The sequence below is a fragment of the Chiloscyllium plagiosum genome, unplaced genomic scaffold (genome assembly GCF_037043375.1).
Source record: "Chiloscyllium plagiosum isolate Xiang-an unplaced genomic scaffold, Cpla_swu_hap1 HiC_scaffold_2, whole genome shotgun sequence".
NCBI lineage: Eukaryota > Metazoa > Chordata > Chondrichthyes > Orectolobiformes > Hemiscylliidae > Chiloscyllium > Chiloscyllium plagiosum.
This window is the reverse complement of record NW_028270140.1, coordinates 63,657,753-63,682,804: the sequence shown is the minus strand read 5'-3', so window position 1 is coordinate 63,682,804 and position 25,052 is coordinate 63,657,753. Positions and strand designations below refer to the sequence as shown.

Below are 25,052 nucleotides of genomic sequence, written 5' to 3'. Positions count from 1 at the left end.
AAACATGACCTCAGTTCCTTCTGCTGGCTGAAGCATGACCAACACCAATTTTCAGCCTTATGTGTCCTCTGCTCCCTCAGTAACATTCCTGATTAAGAGCTTATGCTTGAAACATTGACTCTCCTCCTCCTCGGATGCTGCCTGACTGGCTATGCCTTTCCAGCATCACATTTTTGACTCTGATCTCCAGCATTTGCAGTCCTCACCTTTCCCTCAGTGATAGTATCTTTCCAAAGTCTGGTCCAAATAATGTACAAGGTTTTAAACTGTTTAAGCATATTATTTACATCCATAATATATCTTTTAAATGATATATTTGGACAAATACATGGATAGGAAAGGTTTGGAAGAATATGGGCCAAGCGCAGGAAATGGGGTTAATGTGAATGGACATTTTGGTCAGCATGGATCAGTCTGGGTTGAAGTCTATGTGCTGTAGGACTCTATGACTCTTATTCTGATATTGTTGGAATCTGTAGCTAGTAAGTATTGTACCAGTTTTTAAAAAACATCATATTTTGGAATTGTTTTCTGTTTCTTTGTATGAGGGAAGATGAGAACTACACAAAACAGCCTGGTATGGAGCAATTCAAAGACAATTGTCTGATTTTTGTTTACATAAATGAATTAACTAACAATGGGAAACAAAAGTCATTCCCAGATTGGAAACTGTTCACATAACCACGAGGGTTATCAGTCACTTCAGTTCTATCTGTGGCTTTTGCAGTTGCAACATTGGAGACTTTTGTATTGTTTGCTGACTTGGTAATCAAGGTGCAGTCTGTTATCTGCGATAATTGATTTGTTTGCAGCATCGATGTATTTTACATAGATTAGTTTTGATTAATTGTTTGGGTTCAAGTCCTATCAGACATCTGTCATAACATGTCTGTACAGATTGAATACAAATATCTACACATGAAGCTTGCAGGATGAAATGGTAAATCAGGAAGGAAAATCTACAAATTCTGGAAATCTAAAAGAGGATTTGGAAATATACAGCAATCATACAGCATTGGTAAAAAGAACAGACAAGTAATGATGTTTTGAATGTGTACCCTTCATTTGAATGATGGTAATCAATTGTGCATGATCAGATTAGATTCCCTACAATGTGGAAATAGGCCATTTGGCCCAACAAGTCCACACCGACCCTCCGGAGAGTAATCCACCCAGACCCATTCCCCTATCCTATATTTGCACCTGACTAATGCACCTAACATTATGGGCAATTTAGCATAGCCAATTCACCTGACTTGCACATCTTTGGATTGTGAGAGGAAACCAGAGTATCTGGAGGAAACCCATGCAGACATGGAGAGAATGTGCAAACACCACACAGTCAGTTGCCCAAAGCTGGAATCAAACCCAGGTCCCTGGCACTGTGAGGCAGCGGTGCTAACCACTGAACCACCATATAAAGTCAGGAGTGGGGATATTTTTGATCATTTTGCAGTGTTCTGTACCATTCACAATTCTCTTCACAGGTGCAGACAGACCTGCTGAGCTTTTCCAACAACTTCAGTTTTTGCTCAGATACTGAAGCAGTCCGTATCTGCAACTTCTGGATAACATTTAGATTTGAGTTGATAAGTAACATTTGTGATTTGTGCCATGTGCCAGACAATGACTACATTTAGCGAGACAAAATTTAATCATCATGCCTAAACATTTGACCCCTGAATTCCCCAACATCAACATCTATAGCGGTGGTGAGGGCTTTGGGGTTGGAATTTGATTAGAAATGTAAATGAAGCATCCTTTTAAATACTGTGGTTGTAGTAGCAAATTAGAGGTTGGAAATTCTGTAGCGAGTGACTCACCTTTATTCCTCAAAGCCTGTTTACTATTTAAGAGGTACATGTATGGACTGTGATGGAATATTCTACATTTTCTAGGATGAACACAGCTCCACCAACACTCTGGGAAGTCACTCAAGATAAAGTGGCCAGCTTGATCAGCACACTACCTACCTATGTGGCTAAATCCCAGCCTTTGTAATACTGGGGACTGGTATAACCTCAACATGTAGTGACACTTGTTTTGCATGCTGAAGATCTACACACAGCTTGATCTACTGCACATAAAGATAGCCATTAAAATAATGGTGTGGTTTGATAGTTTCTTTTCCCATTACTTAGCAGAAAATGTTGGATACAATAGCTGACCAGAAAGTTAACTATGAAGCCACTTTGGCTCTGTATCTCTTTTCCAGTACTTTGTCCAAGTCTATTAACATTGGTGAGACTTGAGATCCACTATAATGCCTTTGTCGTTCCACAACTAGTTGGTGTTAGCTTTTTATTTGTTGTTCTCCTTTGAAAGAGAGTTCCTTTGTTTTTGGATGGCATTGGTGAAAAATGGTATCACCTTGCTAAGGTCCAAGACACTAAAAAGAGCAATCTTTAAGTTGAATTGACTAGCTACATTAACTATTTACTACCAAGAACTAGAGCTAACATTTTCAGCTAGATTGGGATTTTGTGCACGACTGCTTACAAAGACTGCAAGATTGTCTGAGTAGGTTGAACTTCATTCAGCTCCAACATTAACTATTTCAGAGGCACTTCATTGTACAACTCCGATCAGTATTGTGGGTGTTTTTACACCACCCAAGGCTACAATTGTTCAGGTCGTCATGATTTGGAGTAGCCGGTCTTGGATTGGTGTGGACAAAGTTAAAACTCACACAACACCATGTTATAGTCCACCTAGTGCTTCCAAATAAACCTGTTGGCCTATAACCTGGTGTGTGATTTTTAACATTGTTCAAGTAGGCAGCTTACCGCCACCTTCTCAAGAAGAATTAGGGATGGGCAATAAATACCAGGCTAGCCAGCGACATCCATATCTCATGAATAAAAATCACAATTGTTTAGTTTTCTGTTTTTCATCAGTTGTGATTCATAGTCTTGACCTGAAATGTTAACTATTTCCGTCTCCAGAGCTGCAGCAAGATTTGCTCGATGAGTTTAGCGTTTTCTGTTTTTGTTTAGAAAACTGTTCTATTTCCAATGTATTGCGCTTTAGTTCGCTTTCCTACCGTTGAACGATTGCAGGAATTTACTGTACTGTACTTCAATTGCCGCCAGGGATTCATCCCAGCCCAGAGGGGGCAGCAAGAAGCACGGATAGTGTAAGAAACTGGAATGGGTGTTGCCTCTTGGCGTCCGGCTGTCAGGGGCTAGCTCTTTGGCGGCGCTGTGTAGGTGGCGGGAACACGGCCGGGAACGGTCGCCCTTGGCAACTGAGGGAATGAGCAGAGCGGCGGGCCCAGCACAGCCTTCACCTGGAAATAGGAACGGTGCTCGGAGAACGAGCCACCCAGTATGTGAGAAAGGCCGCTCTGCTTAGTCGCTCACTTATCGACCGGACTTTCTGTCAGGGGCTGACCATGAGGTGAAAGTGGCCTCACGATTCGAACCCCCAAACACCATGGCCGAGGAGTTGTTCTGTCAAAGCGCCGCCGTGCTCATCAAGTGCAAGGATTGTGAAGACAGGTGAGGCCGAGGAGAGACTTCCCTTCGCATCAGTTAAGAGTTTAAAAGGATTTGGAGACGCCGGTGTTGGACTGTGGATGGACAAAGTTAAAAATCACACAACACCAGGTTATAGTCCGACAGGTTTATTTGGAAGCACTAACTTTCGCAGCGCTACTCCTCATACTCCGAAAGCTGGTGCTTCCAAATAAACCTGTTGGACTATAACCTGGTGTTGTGTGATTTTTAACTGAGTTTTGAATTACTAGGCTGGGTTTCAGCAGCACCTCTCCAAGTTCAGTCTCTGCTGTTCTCTGTTACACTAATTTTGTACGGTTTAGCACTCTTCTTTGTTCTACCTCCCCACTCCGATGTTTTTTATTCCCTGTAGTTTTGGAATTCATCCTGTTGACACCAATTGTGATGTTTGTATTTATAAATTCTATAGTGATTAGTTCGTACATGTGAAAGAAACAACGACTTCAAGTTACCAGACACGTCACCAGGTCAATCCTGCTGTAGTTTTGAAACTAATTCATGCAATCGATTTAAAATGACGCAAAGTTTGCTGTTATGTTGGGACTGTAAGGGAATTCAAATCAAGAAAAGGACGAAGATACACTTTCTAGTATTGTGTGATAGTTTGTTGGTCTTTTAAACGGTGTACAAAGTGACGATTGATGCCCACATTTAATTGAGTCATGTTTTGCGGATTGAATTTCTTTTGGGCCTTTTGCAGTTTGAAATGGAAACTTTTTGTCGATTGTGTCGTCTGTTCAATGAGCTTTCTTGCCTTGATTTAAGTGTAAGTCAGGTAAATTTAATGAACTGATTGTAATGCTGTCAAGAAGAATGAATGGTCCAAGGGTTTCTGCTTCCTGTTGTTTATTGGTGTTGAGTAGTGAGGTTTGACTGTTGTAAAGTTAGATTCCTTGATCTGCTAAACCTAGTTTGGATTGAATACAAAATATGATGCTATTGAATACTGGAGTGCAAACATGGTGACTTTGCGTTTGGACCAAGACTGTCTTTCAGAATAACACCAATTGTGACTAAATGTTGAAGTATTGACAATAGACAATAGGTGCAGGAGTAGGCCATTCTGCCCTTCGAGTCTGCACCACCATTCAATATGATCATGGCTGATCATCCTTAATCAGCATCCTGTTCCTGCCTTATCTCCATAACCCTTGATTCCACAATCCTTGAGAGCTCTATCCAACTCTTTCTTAAATGAATCCAGAGACTGGGTCTCCACTGCCCTCTGAGTCAGAGCATTTCACACAGCCACCACTATCTGGGTGAAGAAGTCTCTCCTCATCTCTGTCCTAAATGGTCTACCCCGTATTTTTAAGCTGTGTCCTCTGGTTCGGCACTCACCCATCAGCAGAAACTTGTTTCCTGCCTCCAGAGTGTCCAATCCTTTAATAATCTTATATGTCTCAATCAGATCCCCTCTCAGTCTTCTAAACTCGAGGGTATGCAAGGCAAAAACAATGACTGCAGATGCTGGAAACCAGATTCTGGATTAGTGGTGCTGGAAGACCACAGCAGTTCAGGCAGCATCCAAGGAGCAGCGAAATCGACGTTTCGGGCAAAAGCCCTTCATCAGGAATAAAAAAGATGAAGGGCTTTTGCCCGAAACGTCGATTTAGCTGCTCCTTGGATGCTGCCTGAACTGCTGTGCTCTTCCAGCACCACTAATCCAGAATCAAGGGTATACAAGCCCAGTCGCTCCAGCCTTTCAGTGTAAGGTAATCCCGCCATTCCAGAAATTCACCTCGTGAACCTACGCTGCACTCCCTCAATAGCCAGAATGTCTTTCCTCAAATTTGGAGACCAGAACTGCACACAGTACTCCAGGTGTGGTCTCACCAGGGCCCTGAACAGCTGCAGAAGAGCCTCTTTGCTTCTATACTCAATCCCTCTTGTTATGAAGGTCAGCATGCTATTGCACAAATTGTTCCACCTGCATGCGATGTCCTGATGTCTTTGAACAAACCCTTTGGCCCACCAAGACTGCATTTTCTAAACTTAGAAACTTTTTGCCTCTCTGCAATCTGTATCCCTCTATTCCCTGTCTATGCATGTATCTGTCAAGATGCCTCTGGCATCTCAACTCTTTTAAACTTACCTCCTTTTACCTTAAACCTATGTCACTAAATAATTGGCATTTCTACCCTGGGGGAAAAACGCTGACTATCCATTCTATCGATGCCTCTCTTAATTTTGTAAACTTCTATCAGGTCGTTCCTCATCCTTCGTTCAAGTAAAAACTATAATCTCTTATAGCTAATATCCCCCATTTCAAGCAAACTTTGGTATTGTATTCTTTCTCGCATCTTTAAGGTCATATAAATAGACATTGGACAAGCATATGGATCATAATGAAATAGTGTAGGTTAGATGGGCTTCAGATCGGTTTCACAGCTCGGTGCAATATTGAGGGCTGAAAGACCTGTACTGCGCTGTAAAGTTCTATGTTCTCCAAACCTCCACGTTCTTCTGGTGCTTTGGGGACCAGAATTATACGCAGTATTCCAAATGTGATTTAATTAAAGTTATATACGTCTGCCAATTCTGTGTCCTGACTGATGAAGGCAAAAACGTGCTATGCCACTTGACAACCTTATCAACTTATGTTCCCACATTCAGAGATCTGTGGACTTGTACACCTGGATCCCTCTGAATGTTAATACTATTAAAGGATCTGCTTTTAATGTGTACTTCCCTCCTTGATTAGATCTCCCAAAATGCATCACTTCTCATTTGTCCAGATTAAACTCCATTTGCTATTTCTCTGCACAAGTCTCCAGCCTGTCTATATCCTGTTGTATCCTCTAGCAATTCTCCTCACCATTCGCAGCTCCTCCAATCTTTGTGTGATCCACAAACTTACTAGTCAGGGCACCTACATTCTCCTCCAAATCATTTATATAATTTTACAAACAACAGGGGTCTCAGCACTGATGTCTGCAAACCACCACAGGTCATAGATCTTAAGTCAGAAAAATACCCTTCTTTCACAACTGTTCTTTATGTCTTCTATGACTTAGCCAGCTTTGAAAGCGTCTTATCAGATTACTGCGGATCCTATTTGACTCACCTTTTGTATCAATCTGCTATGAGGGAGCTTGTTAAAGGCATTGCTAAAGTTCATATTGACATGGACTACCCTGCCCTCATCAGTCACCTTTGTCACTTCCTCAAAAAACTCAATCATGTTTGTGAGACATGACCTTCCCTGCACAAAGTTATGCTGCCCGTTGCTAATAAGTTCATATTTTTCCAAATTCCTATCCCTGAGAATCTTCTCCAGTAATTTTCCTACCAATGACATAAGGCTCACTGGCCTGTAGTTTCCTGGAATTGCCCTGTTGCCCTTATTAAATGAAGGAACAACTTTAGCTATTGTCCAGATCTTTGGGATCACTCCTGTGACCAAAGCGGATACAGAGATTTTGTACAAGGCCCAAGCAATTTCCTCAACCTGCTTTCCTCAGCGATCTAGGATAGTTCACAATAGGTCCTCAGGACTTGTCCACTTGAATGCTTTTCAAAACATCCAACACTTTCTTTTTTCTCAGTTAAAAATAACACAACACCAGGTTACAGACCAACAAGTTTAAGTGGAAGCACCAGGTTATAGTCCAACAGGTTTAATTGGAAGCACTAGCTTTTGGAGCACTGCTTCTTCATCAGGTGGTTGTGGAGTATAAGATTGTAAGACACAGAATTTATAGCAAAAGTTTACAGTGTGATGTCACTGAAATTATATATTGAAAAAGACCTGAATTGTTTGTTAAGTCTCTCATCTGTTAGAATGACCATGATGGTTTCAGCTCTTTCATATGTAAATCCCAAATGTTTTTAAAAGTTACATTCTCAAGTGAACTTTAACAATTGGTGTCATGTCGGCCCAGATAATGCATTGAAGGTGTGAGCTTCCCTGTGTGAGACTGTCTGTGCCACAGTGGTCGGACTAATTCTAATCTAAAAAAACAAATTTATAGAATCTTACGTGGATTCGTTTTTTAATGTTAGTATGTCTTAGAATATCAACATACTCCTGTCTAGACTCACCATCCATTATGTCCTTTTCCTTTGTGAATACCAATATATAGTATTCATTAAGGACCTCACCCATCACCTGTAGCTCTATGCATAAATTTGTTCCTTTGTCCTTTAGTGGCCCAACCCTTTCCCTAGTTACCGTCTTGTTCCTTTATATGTGTACCAAACTCCTTGGGATTTTCTTTAATCCTGTTTGCCAAAGACATTTGATTCCTGAAGAAGGGCTTATGCCCGAAACGTCGATTCTCCTGTTCCCTGGATGCTGCCTGACCTGCTGCGCTTTTCCAGCAACACATTTCCAGCTCTGATCTCCAGCATCTGCAGACCTCACTTTCTCCTCAAAGACATTTCATAGCCTCTTTTAACTTCTCATTCCTCATTGGAGTTCTTTCCTACTATCTTTGTACTCTTCAAGGACTCTGCCTGTCTTCAGTTTCCTAAACCTTATGTCTGCTTCCTTTTTCTTTTTGACTAGGTGTGGTTCGAAGTTAGTCTCCTAATCTTATAATTTATGTTTATAGAATCATAGAATGCTGCAACACCAAGGTAGTTCATTTGGCTCTCTCCTCTGTGTTGGCTATTTCAAAACGAATCCTCATTCATTAGCTCTTTCCTCTCTGCTAGCAATGACTTTTTGCTTCGGATGTTTATCCAATTTGCTTGTTTTTATAGCATATACTGAAGTGTTAACATTTATCCATTATGTTCTTCCTGACCCCTCCTCTGCTTCTCTTGATCAAGGCAACCAAAAACAGATACACTGGTCATTTACTTTAAAGACTAGCTGATGTGTTTGCCAACAGCACGTATATTTCATAAAGAATTCACCAACTGTGGAGCTCTTTGTCCAATGCAATAAGGTGCTGTGCAAATGCAAAATCTTTCATAATTAATCTTATTTGCACCTGTGATTAACAAAGAATTATTACGTCTGAAATAATTTCAAACTGTTTTAAGCTGTGTATTGCCAAGAATTGATTACTCAATTGCACAGAATTTACAATACAAAAGTAGGCTATTCAGTTCAGATGGACTATGCCAGTGTTTATGTTCCACACCACCTCTCTTCATCTGACACTAACAATAAATTCTTCTATTTCTTCCTCTTTCAAACCTTCAATTGAGTGCCTCTTAAATGTTCCAAAATGATTAGGACATCAAAAAGTTAAATTTTGATTAAATATGTGTTTTTAAAATTAATTATTGGTTAGTTTTTGCTTCTCATTAATTTTGTTTTATAACAAATCATTAACTTGTTCCATCTAGATGTTGTTCAATACATTCCTGGTTATTCCATCCTCTGTAAAGTTGAGGCATGTTTTTGAATTGCCTCAACTTTATATTTCCCTAGGTAAAAATAAGGACTGCGGATGCTGGAAACCGGAGTCTAGATTAGAGTGGTGCTGGAAAAGCACAGCAGGTCAGGCAGCATCCGAGGAGCAGGAAAATCGACGTTTCGGGCAAAAGCCCTTCATCAGGAGTAGAGGCAAGGTGCCTGTATTCCTGATGAAGGGCTTTTGCCCGAAACGTTGATTTTCCTGCTCCTCGGATGCTGCCTGGCCTGCTGTGCATTATATTTCCCTACTTAAGCCAACAGCCATTCTGCCATCACTCTTAAGTTTGTTGAGCTAAATTGATTTTAAAATGTAATTATTTCCTTGGCCTGATCCCTCTTTATTTCTGTAATCTCCAGCCCCACAGATGTGTGTACAGACAATATCATGTTGGGCAGGTGTGAATATATTAATATTCAACCCTCATATATAATGTGTGAGGACATCTGCTTGCTTTACTGTATGTATTAACATTTCTGCACCAGCAGTGAAAGACAATAATTCATCAAGTGGCTTTCTACTACATTTTTGAATGGTTAAATATGAAATATTGACATATAATTGGAGATAAATTGCCACTTGTTTTCTTTGCTGTGCAATTTAGTCAATATTGGTGGAAACAATCGAGGACCCAAAAACTTAAGGTAGTAAAGAGGCCTGCTAGGAAGTCTGAAGTCTTCTTGATGTTTAAAGAATGTTGAGGATTACTGCAATTATTGGATTTCACTTTCTTGCACTGCACAAACCTTTATTTTATTGCTTGTATATACTTCAGTAATGGAATAAGTGAGAAGTCACATGGCACCAGGTTATAGTCCAACAGGCTTATTTGAAATCATGAGTTTTCAGAACACTGAAGCACTTTGAGACCTCATGGTTTCAAATAAACCTATTGGGTTATAATCTGCTGTCATGTGACTAGTGACTTTTGATTTTGTCCATCTCAGTCCAAAACTGACACCTCCACATCATCAGTCATGGAATAGTTGTAGTTGTCTAGAAAGTGCTTTTGTGGTAATGTTCCTACACTAATAATCCAGCGACCCAGGCTGATGCTCGAAGGAAGAGGTTCGCATTCCACTATGGCAGTTATTGTTTAATTATTCTGGAAGGTAGTCTCAGTAATGGTGTCCATGACATTGTCATAAAGCCTATCTGGTGCACTGTTGTTTGGGGAAAGAAATCAGGAGGAAGGAAAGCCTGAACTGAGTATTACTTGAAGCGCTGTGTGTGAAATCAGAGTTAGGTGAGCTGGGGAGCTGTAAATTGATTTTGTAAGTAAATACATTCAATTAACATAATAAAGATGTCAGGGCAGGTGATCCATAATGACTGTAGCATTGTGGAAGTTCCTAGATACCATAACAGTTAAGGCAAATGCATTTGTAATAAGTGTCTACAACTTGAGGAGGTTAAGCTCAGTTTTTGAGCTGGAGTCTGATCTTCAGTCGTGCGTCAGGGAGTGGGTAAGTAACCTGGACACTTTATTCCACAAGGCAGTCACACCTGCCCCACAGTTAATGTGATCTGATTTGGTCAATAGTCAGCGACAGAAATGTGTGACTGAGAGCCTGGCAGTTAAGGTAATAACGAAGGTGGGACAGTGGAGCCTCAGTCCTTGTAGTTTTCCACTAAGTTCAAAGCCAGTGCAGCTTGTATGGACAAAAGCAAGTGTTGTAGAATGGATAAGTAGATTCATCATGGGACAAGACATTTGAGTGAGGGGAGTGAAAAGAACGTAGTGCTAATACGGATCAGCATAGCCACAGGAATAGACACCATTCACACCAGCTGGTAGGAAGAATCCAGATAGCTGAGGATAGAAGGGAATCAGCAGATGTGTTGTATTTGGACTTCCACAAGGTGCTCGACAAAGTACGTCATAAAAGAGTTGTCCCAGGATAAGAACTCATGGTATTAGTGGTAGTATATTGGCATGGATAGTATATTGGCTAATGGGCAGAAAATATCAAGTGAGGAGAAGGGATTCTTTTTCAGGTTGACAATCTGTAACCAGTGGAGTTCCATCGGGATTACTGCTGGAATCAGAACTGTTACTATATGTATTAATGGTTTGGAGGGAGAAGGCAAATGTACTGTAGCACATTTTACAGGTGACACAAAAGTAGGAAAGGCAAGTTGAGGGAGAGAACAAACAGTTTGAGGTAGGCTAGGTAAGTGGGCAAAAAAATTGGCAAATAAAGAATAATATGGGCGCATGTGAAATTGTTTGTTTTGATAAGGACAACAAAAGAACAGTATTATTTGAATGGAGAAAAAAATGCAGAAAGCTGCAACACAGAAACTTGGGGGTACTTGTGTGCACAATTACAGCAGGTAATCTGGAAGGCTAACGGAGAGGTGGCACTCAGGTCTAAGGTGGAAGTTGCAGTCCAAATTTACAAAAACAGTATATACCAACTTCCATGTATATACCAACACAATGGTTAAGACTAGGAAAGAGGTTCGAGAAAGGGACCACGAACAGCATGGCACTAATTTAGAAAGCAGAAGCTCAAAGCTCTGTTACCATGTGCAAATTGCTAAAGGGCAAAGGAAATTAGAGGGGTGAATAAATGCTCAAAGAAAGATGTGGGGAAAATTCAATTCTGGTACTCGATTCAGTATTGGGGAAATTATGTTAGGACAGATGTCACCTGAATTCTACTGGAGCAAGTCATATAACAAGAGCATTAGTACTACTTGAGGGGATTTTAAATTTAATGGAGCAGAAAAGTGTGGGATCATGCTTGGATAAAATTTGAATAAATTAAAGGGAAATGACCAGGCAATTGATTGAAACAGTGGTCAAGATGATAATAATGTACCAGGAAGTGACAGTGATTGTAAACTGAAGGCAATCCTAATGGATAGGGTCCAAATTTACAAAAACAGTAAACTAAAAGTGAATTTTGTTCTCCTTTCAAAATAAGAGAGTTGTGTAGCTGAATGCCCACTGTATCACAACAAAGGTAAAGATAAAAATTGCCATAGTCCAACCAGATTATAAACTGTTCTATCATTAAAGAGAGACGGGTGGTAGTGGTTTAACCTGAGGGTCACCATGCCTTGAGCAGGGGAGAGTTTGAGGGTCCTTCATGATAACCCTAAGCACTGTGGGAATTGAACCCACACTGGTTACACTCTGCATCGCAAACCAGCTGTCCAGACAACTGAGCAAACAGATCCCCTCATCACAACAAGACAGGCAAATCATCAGCTCAAATAGAAATTCGTATTCCTAATCTGATGACTACGAGAAACTCAAAGTGGGGATCTGAATCCAAGGTACATGTAATTTAGGAAGTGAGGCAAAGTTAGTGGGAAAGTCTTAATTAATGAGGACGTTAGTATTGTTGTGAAATATTACTTGGTTCTAAAGTTCAAGATGTAGAATCCGATTGAGTGCAATTAAGAAACGATAAGAGACAAAGAAAACTTTAGTAGCTATTTATACGCCATCAATCAACAGTGACTAGGTAACTCGCATTATTAATCAGAACTTGGGAAATAATACAGTGCAAGTGTCTGAGATGAGTGGGGGAATACTTTGGGGCCTGTGATCATAATTCTATTAGTTTTAAATTAGTTAAGAAAAGGATAGGCCTGATCTAAAGGTTACAGTTCTAGATTGGAGTACGGCCTATTTGACCGTATTAGGTAAGAAATTTCAACAGGTAAAGGGATGATTGGAAAGTTCTCCCTGACAGCCAAGAACCTGTCTATTTCCGAGTGAATATATTCAGTGACCTGGCCTTCACAGCCTTCTCTCACAGTGAATTCCATAGATCCACCACTCTCTAGCTGAAGATGTTTCTCCTTATCTCTGATCTAAAATGTCTTCCAATCACTCTAGGTCTGTGCCCTTGGGTCCTAGTGTCTCCTGCCAATGGAAGCAGCTTCCCAACATTCACTCTGTCCAGGCCATTCAGTAGGGCTACAGACTTATTGGTCCAACATCATAGTTGAGAAATTCCAAATCTATAAAAAAGATATCATAACATAACAATTAGAAAATAATAGGGTTGGACAGAGTCAACATAGATTTCTGAAAAGGAAATCATTTTTGACAAATTTTTAGAATTTTATGAGGATGTATCCAGTAGAATAGATGAGAGGAACTTTTGGATATGGTTCTACTTAGATTTTCAGAAGACTTTTGACAAGGTCCCATATAAAATGTTTGTAAACAAGATTAGACCATGTGGGATTAGGTGAATTATATTTTAACGCATCAGCTGATTGATGACCAGAAAACAGAAATAAATAAATGGTTTGTTTTCAGGTTGATAGCCTGTGACTGGTGGACAGTGTGACCACAAGCTTCAGTGCTTGAGTCTCAGCTACTCACAATCTTTATCAATGATTTGGATGGGAGAAATTTTAAAGTAACATTTATAACTTTAAATGACACAAAACTGGGTGGGAGCAAATTGTGAGGAGATGCAAATATGCTTCAAAGTGGCTTTGAAGAGACCACTTAGCCAGATCAGAAGCAAGTCGCCCTTGATCCAAAGGGATTGCCAAAGAAGAAAGGTGCCACTGTTGTTTATCTTACTCTTGATTTTTATTTTTATTCCTGATTTTAACTTCAGACACAGGTGAGTGGCTAACTATTCTGACGTAATCAACATGCAGTCAATGAGTTTGTTCCTCATCTCGTACCACCTTCCTACTCTAACTTGAACAATTTCCTACTTGACCCCTAGCAAGATTGGGAGATGCCACCTGGCTGGCATGTGGCAGCAAAGTGGACGGATTGGCCAGGACCAGTGGAATGATCACTGGTACTCTGATATGTTGATTTGAAAGGTGGAGGGAATGATGAGAAGAAAAGCGTGGGCTAAAGGAAACTTGAACCAACCCTTTAGGTGCAGCTGGAGTCACAATCCTGTTCATGTGACCCAATAAGAGAAATAAAAGGCCTGGCTCTTCCATCCATCTTGGTTAGCAAGGCAAAAAAGGTCACGATCTTTCATATTTAAAAAAAAATGTACACCTCCAGTTTAAGGCACGTGTCCTAACTTGCTCACAAACAGGTGAATATTGTATCCTGTGTGAATTTTATCTTGAGCCCTTTCTGCTGAAGTTGGTAACTGCTCACCAAGTGAACAGAATCAGATTCAGTCCTGTCTTTATACTGCAGATGTATGCATCTCTGCCATGCTAACTACGAACCCATTTGAATACTAAGGCTCTGTCTTTCCCCCTCAGCTTGGTGTTTAAGATTTCCTGGAGGGGTGGTTACCTTAATAACTTGGCTTGCTTTTAGCTTTTGATCCCCAATGTTCAAATCCACTTATCTGGAAGCTTACTGTGTGCAAATAGCCAGCTGTATGCCAATGTTGCAACAAGCTCAGGTGCAATTCTTCAGTCGTTGTAAAGCATGTTTGGGCATCCAGGTCCCGAAAGGCATTAGAGAAGTGGAATGTTAGGGGTCTTACGATGCAGAGGGTAGCGTCCCTCCCTCAGACCTAGAAGCTCCAGATTCAAGTCCCAACCCAGGACTCGATTGTCACAAATCAAGAATTGATTGCGTTGAGTATCAACCTGTAAATCCTTCTGATGTGCCTGTGCAAGGTGGTAAGAGCAAGAGCATTTTCTGGTTACCCAGAACCAGTAGCTGCAATACAACAGCCTCTGTACATGCAGTTGTATATTACAGAAATGCACCTTCAGATTATTGTGACTGAATTATTCTAAATCTACACTAAGCCAACTTTTTCAGCGCTTTGTCAATAACTATGAATGTTATGACATTTTAAGTGCTCATCCACATACTTTTCAAAGGTTGTGAGATTTCTCACATTAAGAGACATTAAAATACTCGATGAGCTGCATGTAGTGTAATCTACATTTACTTGAATGGATGATAAGCAATCTCCTCTGTTGAGTGAGGACTACAACAGCATTTGAGAAACTGGACAATCCAGGCAAAGCACATCACTTGATTTATGACCTATTCGCCATCTTCAATATCACTTCCTTCATCACTGACACACAGTGGCAATGGTGTGTAACATCTTGTAGATACCAAGATTTTTCAAACCTCTGTCACTTAGAAGGACAAAATCACCTGCACATTTCCCTCTGAGTCTCACATCATTCTGACTTAGTACTATATAGCTGTACGTTTATAATTATAAAAATCCAAGAAATGTCCTTCCTAACAGCATTATGGATATTTTTGCATGAGACTGCAGTGGTAGCTTACTGTCATTCTGAGGGCAATTAGGGATGAGCAATCAGCAACTTCATTTGCATTGTTGAAAGATGAAGATGTGAGTTACATTTCAGGCATTGTGGACTTTTTTGTCATAAGACCATAAGATGGAGGAGCAGAAGTAGGCCTTCAATGCATCATGTCTGCGTCCCTTTTATGAAACGATGGGTGATCTTATTCTCAACTCCACTTTCCTGCCTTTTTCCCCATCACCCTTGATTCCCTTACTGATTAAAAATTTGTCTATTTCAGCTTCGAGAATACTTAATGACTTAGCTCCTACAGCCATTTTCAGTAGAGATTCCATAGATTTTCTACCCTCTGAGAGAAGAAATTCCTCCTCATCTGTTTTAAGTATGCTACTCCTTATTCTGAGATTATGTCCTCTGGTTTTACACATTCCCATAAGAGGAAACAGCCTTTTTACAGTTACCAAGTCAAGACCCCTAAATATCAAAATCAATATCTGATGTGTGATCTAGCTTCTCATTCCCTGTATCTCCCCTTTTCAATAATTTTCATAATTTCTCTTTGCTGTTAACGCTGTGAGTTTTCCTGTTTTTTAAAGTAGTCCAACAACAATCAAAGCCAAGTGTTGTTGCACCTCAAGGTACTTTATATTAAAGCTACAGTACAAACAGAAGTATGTACTTTGGGCAAAACAATTAAGTATATCATTTCTGCTTCAAAATACAACACAAGCATTATTTTGAATCACTCAGTTGCCAATTGCCACTTGTGTTCCTGTTCGTTTTCCCATAAGAAAAGTATATTCCTGGCTATTTTGGCACAAAATTATTTGATTTGAGGCAATACAGTAACTGGATCAGTGCAGTTGGCCTTGATTTTCCCTTTGCTGGAGTGTTAAGGATGCAAAGAGGTGAACTCGCAGCAAGTTAGTCGTTGCATACGATTCTCAGTTTATTGTTTTCCGAATACAATTTGTGTTAGATTTTCTAGTTGTAATGGATTAATATATAGATTTAAACCTGTTGTGTTTTACACTTAATTTCATTCTTTACAGTGATTTGAACAGAATATGCTTTCAAATGCTATTACTAAGATATAATTAAATAAATGGATATTCCATACAATGTGAAACAGTTTTACAGCACATAGAGTCATAGAGATGGACAGCACGGAAACAGACCCTTCGGTCTACTCGTCTATGCTGACCAGGTATCCCAACCTAATCGAGTGTCACTTGCCAGCACCCAGCCCATATCCCTCCAAACCCTCCTTATTCATATACCCATCCAGATGCTTTTTAAATGTTACAATTGTACTAGCCTCCACCACTTCCTCTGGCAGCTCATTCCATGTACGTACCACCCTCTGCATGAAAAAGTTGGCCCTTGGGTCTCTTTTATATCTTTCCCCTCTCACCATAAACCTATGCCTTCTAGTTCTGGACTCCCCCATTCCAGGGAAAAGACTTTGTCTATTTATCCTTTCCATGTCCCTCATAATTTTGTAAACCTCTATAAAGTCACCCCTCAGCCTCCAAAGCTCCAGGGAAAACAGCCCCAGCCTATTCAACCTCTCTCTATAGTTCAAATCCTCCGACCCTGGCAACATCCTTGTAAATCTTTTATGAACCCTTTCAAGTTTCACAACATTCTTCCAATAGAAGGAGACCAGAATTGCCTAACCAATGTCCTGTACAGCCCAACATGACCTCCCAACTCATGTACCCTACATGCGACTCTACTTTCAAGGAGCTATGAACCTGCATTCCAAGGTCTCTTTGTTCAGCAACGCTCCCTAGGACCTTATTATTAAGTGTACAAGTCCTGGTAAGATTTGCTTTCCCAAAATGCAGCACCTCGCATTTATCTAAATTAAACTCCATCTGCCACTTCTCAGCCCATTGGCCCATCTGATCAAAGTCCCATTGTAATCTGAGATAACCTTCTTCGCTGTCCACTACACCTCGAATTTTGGTGTCATCTGCAAACTTACTAACTATACCTGTTATGCTCACATCCAAATCATTTATATAAATGTCAAAAAGTATTGGACCCAGCACCGATTTTTGTGGTGCTGCACTGGTCACAGGCCTCCAGTCTGAAAAACAACTACCACCACCCTCTGTCTTCTACCCTCAAGCCAGTTCTGTGTCCAAAAGGCTAGTTCTCCCTGTATTCCATGAGATCTAACCTTGCTCACCAGTCTCCCATGAGGAACCTTGTCGAACGTTTTGATGTCCATATAGATCACCATCTACTACTCTGTCCTCATTAATCATCTTTGTTACTTCTTCAAAAAACCCAGTCAAGTTTGTGAGAAATGATTTCCCACGCATAAAGCCATGTTAACTATCCCTAATCAATCCTTGCCTTTCCAAATACATGTATATCCTGTCCCTCAGGTGTTATGACATGGGGTAAACCCTCCTGCTTAATTTAAACCAGCAACACAGAAAAACTTTATCCCGTGCAGTAATCTGTGAAAATTTGAGAGGGAAGAACTATTTAAATTAAAAATTAAAATCTTTATTTCTTAAAGTATAACAGAGAATAATTAACTCAGAACTATTTACTCATTTCTCTAACTTATCTTTACCCTCCCTTCTATAATACTAGTCCAAAATAACTCCCAAATAAGATTTAAGGGAAAATTCAAATTTTAAATCAGCCAGTGGCCAAATCTCTTTTTGTTGGTTGGTGGATTGGCTGTCCAGTTCAGTGTTGAGGTTTTCCTCTGTGCAAACTCTTTCTCTGGATAGATAGCTCTCAGAGAGTTCTGACTAGCAAGTCTACAGCTGTTGGTTTCATGGTAGTTCTCCTTCGAACTCTTTAATTTTCCATGGTCTTATACCCCAAAGCATCGGATTGTGTCATTGGCTTTTAAGATTGTCAGTATATTCAATTCTAACTTGATTGGAATTTGTATTTTGTTTTTGGGGGTATAATTTAAACGGAATGGCCGAATTGGAATCTGTTTTGTCATTTCCAGTCAACTAGCTACCCCAGTAGTGGAGCACATGTTACATTGTGTTTTATTGAGAACACTTGCTGCTGTCACTGCCAGCTTTTACACTCTTCAAGGAATAGTACATTCACATCTTCATAACACAGGATTTCCTCCGACAACTTGCCCACCACCAACATCAGGGTCACTGGTCTATAGTTCCCTGGCTTATCCTTACCACCTTTCTTAAATAGTGGCACTATGTTAGTCAACTTCCAGTCTCCCAGCACTTCACCTCTGACTATCGATTAATACAAATATCTCAGCAAGGAGCCTAACAATCATTTCCCTAGCTTCCCAAAGAGTTCTAGGATACACCTTTTTTTAGACTAGATTAGATTCCCCACAGTGTGGAAACAGGCCCTTCGTCCTCACAAGTCCACACCGAGCCTCTGAAGAGTAACCCACCCAGTCCCATTTCCCTCTGACTAATGCACCTAACATTATGGGCAATTTAACATGGCCAATTCACCTGACTTGCACATCAGGTCCTGTGGATTTATCTACTTATACGCTTTTCAAGACAGCCAGTGCCACCACCTCTGTAATATGGACATTTTTCAAGATGTCGCCATCTATTTCCCTGCATTCTAATCTTCCATGTCCTTCTCCACAATAAACAGTGATGCAAAATACTCGTTTAGTATCTCCTCCATCTCCTGCAGCTACACACAAAGGCCGCCCTGCTGATCTTTGAGGGGCCCTATTCTCTCCCTTAGTTACCCTTTTGTCTTTAATGTATTTGTGAAAACTCTTGGGATTCTCCTGAACCCTATTTGCCAAAGCTATCTCATGTCTCCTTTTTGCCCTCCTGATTTCCCTCTTAAGTGTACTCCTACTATATTTATACTCATTTCCTTCTTTTTCTTAATTCAACCCTCAATTTCTCTAGTCATCCAGCATTCCCTACACCTACCAGCCTTTCCTTTCGCCCTAATAGGAATGTATTGTCTCTGAACTCTCGTTATCTCATTTACGAAGGCTTCCCATTTTCCTGCCATTCCTTTACCTGCGAACATTGCCCCCAATCAGCTTTTGAAAGTTCTTGCCGAATACCATGAAAGTTGGCCCTTCTCCAATTGAGAACTTCAACTTTTAGATTTGGTCTATCCTTTTCCATTACCATTTTAAAACTAATAGAATTATGGTCGCTGGCCCCAAAGTGCTCCCTCACTGAAATCTCAGTCACCTGCCCTGCCTTATTTCCCATGAATAGTTCAAGTTTTGCACCTTCTTTAGTGGGTACATCCACATATTGAATCAGAAAATTTTCTTGTGCGCACTTGACAAATTCCTCTCCCTCTAAACCCTTAAAACTATGGCAGTTCCGGTCTATGTTTGGAAAATTAAAATCCCCTATTATTCTTACAGGTAACTGAGATCTCCTTCCAAATTTGTTTCTCAATTTCCCTCTGACTATTAGGGGATCTATTATACAATCCTAATAAAGCGATCATCCCTTTCTTATTTATCAGTTTCACCCAAGTAACTTCCCTGGATGTATTTCTGGGAATCTCCTCCCTCAGCACAGCTGTAATGCTATCCCTTATCAAAAATGCCACTTCCCCTCCTCTCTTGCCTCCCATCCTGTCCTTCCTATAGTGTTTGTATCCTGGAACATTAAGGTGCCCATCCTGTCCATCCTGAGCCATGTTTCTGTAATTGTTATGATATCCCAGTCTCATGTTCCAAACTGTGCCCTGAGTTCATCTGCCTTCCCTGTTCGGCCTCTTGCACTGAAATAAATGCAGTTTAATTTGTCAGTTCTCTACTTCCCTGCCTGCACTGACTGTTTGACTTGCTTTTGTTTTCAACTGTGGCAGTCTCAGATTGATCTCTATCATCACTATCTCCTTGGGTGCCACTGCCCCCACTTCCCACCACCACACTACCTTACTAGTTTAAATGCTCCCAAGCAGCTCCAGCAAATATCCCTGCCAATATATTAGTTCCGTTCCAATTTTGGTGCAATTCGTCCTTCTTATACAGGCCACTTCCACCCCATAAAAGTTTCCAATGATCCAAAAATGTGAATCCTTCTCCCATATACCAGCTCCTCAACCATGCATTCGTCTACTCTATCTTCCTATTTCTCCCTGTCCCCATTCCTCGTTTCTTAAAGGTTCTTATTTTTGTCTAATTCATCTTGTATGTACTTTACACAAAACGGTTAAGTATACCATGTCTGCTTCAAAATACAACTGAAGCATTATATTTAATTGCTTCTTTGCAATTGCCACCTGTGTTTCAGTTCATTTTCCCATGAGTTATAAAAACACCATCCTTGGCCTGTTGAATATAACAGCAAAACCAAATGCTTTCTCACCCACCTGTGTATTCTTTCTTATTAGAGATCACAACGGCAATATATAAAGAGAATTGTCCAGTTTCACTCTTCTGTTTTTAAAATAAGTTTTAAAATTTATGCATAAACTACCATGGTACCATGTTTGGTACCACACAGTCTACCGCTTTGATGCGCAGCAGGTCAGGCAGCATCGAAGGAGCAGGAGAATCGACGTTTCGGGCATAAGCCCTTATTCAGGAATGACGAAGGTGTGCCAAGCAGGCTAAAATAAAAGGTAGGGAGGAGGGACGTTGGGAATGCGATAGGTGGAAGGAGGTTAAGGTGAGGGTGATAGGCCGGAGAGGGGGTGGGGGCAGAGAGGTCAGGAAGAAGATTGCAGGTCAAGAAGGCGGTGCTGAGTCTGAGGGTTGGGACTGGAATAAGATGGGCGGAGGGGAAATGAGGAAGCTGGAGAAATCTGCATTCATCCCTTGTGGTTGGAGGGTTCCTAGGTGGAAGATGAGACACTCTTCCTCCAGGCGTCAGGTCTGGCGATGGAGGAGGCCAAGGACCTACATGTCCTTAGCGAGTGGGAGGGGGCTTCAGCCCCACACCACGTCCTAGCTCCCAGCCCTGCCGTATTTTCACCATCCCTCCAGACATCCCCCTCTCTGAGGATGGAAGATCAGTCCTCAGCAGAGGCCTCCCCTTCATTCCCCTACGCTCCCAGATTTACGAGTTCAACACGCGGCGAGACATCGAACAATTCTTCTGCTGCCTTCGCCTCCATGCCTACTTCTTCAACCAGGATTCTCGCCCACCCTCTGACGACCCCTTCTCCTGCCTTCAACACACCCAATCCACCTGGACACCCCGTGCTGGCCTCTTACCCGCCCTCGATCTCTTCATAGCCAACTGCCGCTGCAACATTAACCGCCTCAACCTGTCCACCCCTCTTACCCACTCCAACCTCTCACCCTCGCAACGTACAGTCCTCCACTCCCTCCGCTCCAACCCCAACCTCACTATCAAACTGGCAGACAAGGGAGGCGCGGTGGTAGTTTGGCGCACCGGTCTTTACATTGCTGACGCTAAACGCCAGCTCGTGGACACCTCCTCCTACAGTCCCCTTGACCATGACCCCACCTCCCACCACCAAACCATCATCTCCCAGACCATCCATAACCTCATCATCTCAGGGGATCTCCTATCCACCGCCTCCAACCTCATAGTCCCACAACCCCGCACTGCCCGTTTCTACCTCCTGCCCAAAATCCACAAACCTGACTGCCTCAGCTGACTCATTGTCTCAGCCTGCTCCTGCCCCACCGAACTCATCTCTGCTTACCTCGACACGGTCCTGTCCCCCTTAGACCAACAACTCCCCACCTAAGTTCGGGACACCACCCACGCCCTCCACCTCCTCCATGATTTTCGCTTCCCCGGTCCCCAATGCCTTATCTTCACCATGGACATCCAGTCCTTATACACCTCCACCCCCCATCACGAAGGCCTCAAAGCCCTCCGCTTCTTCCTTTCCCGCCGACCAGTACCCTTCCACTGACACCCTCCTTCGACTGACTGAACTGGTCCTCGCTCTGAACAACTTCTCTTTGCAATCCTCCCACTTCCTCCAAACCAAAGGAGTAGCCATGGGCGCCCGCATGGGCCCCAGCTATGCCTGCCTCTTCATAGGATATGTGGAACAGTCCATTTTCCGCAGCTACACTGGCACCACCCCCCACCTTTTCCTCCGCTATATCGATGGCTGTATCGGCGCTACCTCGTGCTCCCACGAGGAGGTTGAACAGTTCATCCACTTTACTAACACCTTCCACCTCGACCTCAAATTTACCTGGACCGTCTCAGACTCCTCCCTCCCCTTCCTAGACCTCTCCATTTCTATCTCGGGCGACCAACTCAACACAGACATTTACTATAAACCGACGGACTCCCACAGCTACCGAGATTACACCTCCTCCCACCCTGCCCCCTGTAAAAACGCCATCCCATATTCCCAATTCCTTCGCCTCCGCCGCATCTGCTCCCAGGAGGACCAATTTCAATACCGAACAACCCAGATGGCCTCCTCCTTCAAAGACCGAAATTTCCCCTCAGACGTGGTTGACGATGCTCTCCACCGCATCTCCTCCACTTCCCTTGAACCCCGCCCCTCCAATCGCCACCAGGACAGAACCCCACTGGTCCTCCCCTACCACCCCACCAACCTCCAGATACATCGTATCATCCTTTGTCATTTCCGCCACCTCCAAACAGACCCCACCACCAAGGATATATTTCCCTCCGCTCCCCTATCAGCGTTCCGGAAAGACCGCTCCCTCCGCGACTCCCTCGTCAGGTCCACACCCCCCACCAACCCAACCTCCATTCCCGCCACCTTCCCCTGTAACCGCAAGAAATGCAAAACCTGTGCCCACACCTCCCCCCTCACTTCCCTCCAAGGCCCCAAGGGATCCTTCCATATCCGTCACAAATTCACCTGCACCTCCACACACATCATTTACTGCATCCACTGCACCTGATGTGGCCTCCTCTACATTGGGGAGACAGGCCACCTACTTGCGGAGCGTTTCAGAGAACACCTCTGGGACACCTGCACCAACCAACCCAACCGCCCCGTGGCTGAACACTTTAACTCCCCCTCCCACTCCGTCAAGGACATGCGGGTCCTTGGCCTCCTCCATCGCCAGACCATGGCAACACGACACCTGGAGGAAGAATGCCTCATCTTCCACCTAGGAACCCTCCAACCACAAGGGATGAATGCAGATTTCTCCAGCTTCCTCATTTCCCCTCCCCCGACCTTATCTCAGTCCCAACCCTTGACTCAGCACCGCCTTCTTGACCTGCAATCTTCTTCCCGACCTCTCCACCCCCATCCCCTCTCCAGCCTATCACCCTCACCTTAACCTCCTTCCACCTATCGCATTCCCAACGTCCCTCCTCCCTACCTTTTATTTTAGCCTGCTTGGCACACTTTCCTCATTCCTGAAGAAGAGCTTATGCCCGAAACATCGATTCTCCTGCGATGCTGCCTGACCCGCTGTGCTTTTCCAGCAACACATTTTTCAGCTCTTTCTTCCAAGTGTTCCAGTTTTCTCCAGCAGTCTAAAAATATGCCAATGGGTTGGTGATGGTGAAGTTGCCCAGTAATGTCCAAGGGATATGTAGGCTCGATGGGTTAGCCATGATAAATGTGAGATTGTAGGATTAGAGTGGGGGGGGGTGTGGGGGTGTTTGCATCTGGGTTGGATGCTGTTTGGTAGGTCAATGCAGACTCTATGGGGTGAATGGCCTCTTTCTGTGCTGTAGGTATTCTGAGATTTTTTCTGTGAGATGCCAGCAAGAACACCAACAATAGCTCAAAGTTTGTGTGAAGATTTGTAGCTCGGGTACTCGTTGTTGTGGTTCTGTTCGCTGAGCTGGGAATTTCTGGTGCAGACGTTTCGTCCCCTGTCTAGGTGACATCCTCAGTGCTAGGGAGCCTCCTGTGAAGCGCCATGAACACCAACTAGCCACGAAACGACACGATCAGCTATCCTTAGTATCCACACACGCAGATGACACGCAACATGAGTTCAACTGGTACAACACTATTATTATAGGCCAAGCCAAACAGAGAACAGCCAGGGAATTCCTAGAGGCTTGGCACTCATCCACAGATTCAATCAATAAGCACATTGACCTGGACCCTATATACCGACCACTGCAGCGGACAGCTGGAACTGACAACCGGAAGCAGCAGATTCAAACCACTACAAATGCCGGAGGAAAGATCACAGAAGCGCTTATCAGGAGGCTCCCAAGCACTGAGGATGTCACCTAGACAGGGGACGAAACGTCTGCACCAGAAATTCCCAGCTCAGCGAACAGAACCAAAACAACCAACAATAGCTCTATTTGTAGAGAAACAACTTTCTTAAAACTTGATGGTAACTTTATAAAACTTGGTATCAGGATTGTGGAAAATGACTGGCATACGTTGGAGGAATGGGCAATTGTACAATAGTCTCTGGCTTGTCTTCCAGGCAACACACTTTGGTGCCCTCTGGTACAGAACTCTCACTATCTTCCAAGAGAACATAGAACAGTACATGCCCTTTGTCTCTCGATATGCCAACCTTTTATCCTACTCTAAGATCAAACTAACCTACATTCCCTTCATTTTACTATTATCCATGTGCCTATCCAAGTGTCGCTTAAATGTCCCTGATGTATCTGACTCTGCAACCATGGCTGGCAGAGCATTCCATGCACCCACCACTCACTGTAAAGAACCTACCTCTGACATCTCCCTCAGCCTTCCTCCAATCACCTTAAAATTATATCCCTCGTGATTGTCATTTACCCCCGGGAAAAAGCTTTTGGCTATTCACTCTATTGATGCCTCTCACCATCTTGTACATCTCTATCAAGTCACCTCTCATCCTTCTTCATTCCAATGAGAAAAGCTCTAGCTCTCTCAACCTTTCTTCATAAGACATGTCCTCCAATCTGGACAACATGTTGGTAAATCTCCTCTGCACCCTCTCTGGAGCTTCCAGAACTGAACATATACCTTAATGTCATGAGACTCCAGAACCCCTTGATACTTGTCTTGAATTTGCTTTATCACTGAGATTATACAACTCCCTTGAAATTATCCATCCAAAGATTCATGA

General features: G+C 42.5%; 1 protein-coding gene across 1 annotated transcript in view; it reads left to right on the top strand.

Moving 5' to 3' along the window:
• Positions 1–3,212: 3,212 nt before the first annotated feature.
• LOC122561669 (spindle assembly abnormal protein 6 homolog) overlaps positions 3,213–25,052 on the top strand; it is a 93,582-nt gene continuing 71,742 nt past the window's right edge. Inside the window, exon 1 of the mRNA XM_043713652.2 lies at positions 3,213–3,500. Within this exon, the coding sequence (XP_043569587.2) occupies positions 3,436–3,500 (65 nt within the window). The 5' untranslated portion in view covers positions 3,213–3,435. The remainder of the gene's footprint in view (positions 3,501–25,052) is intronic.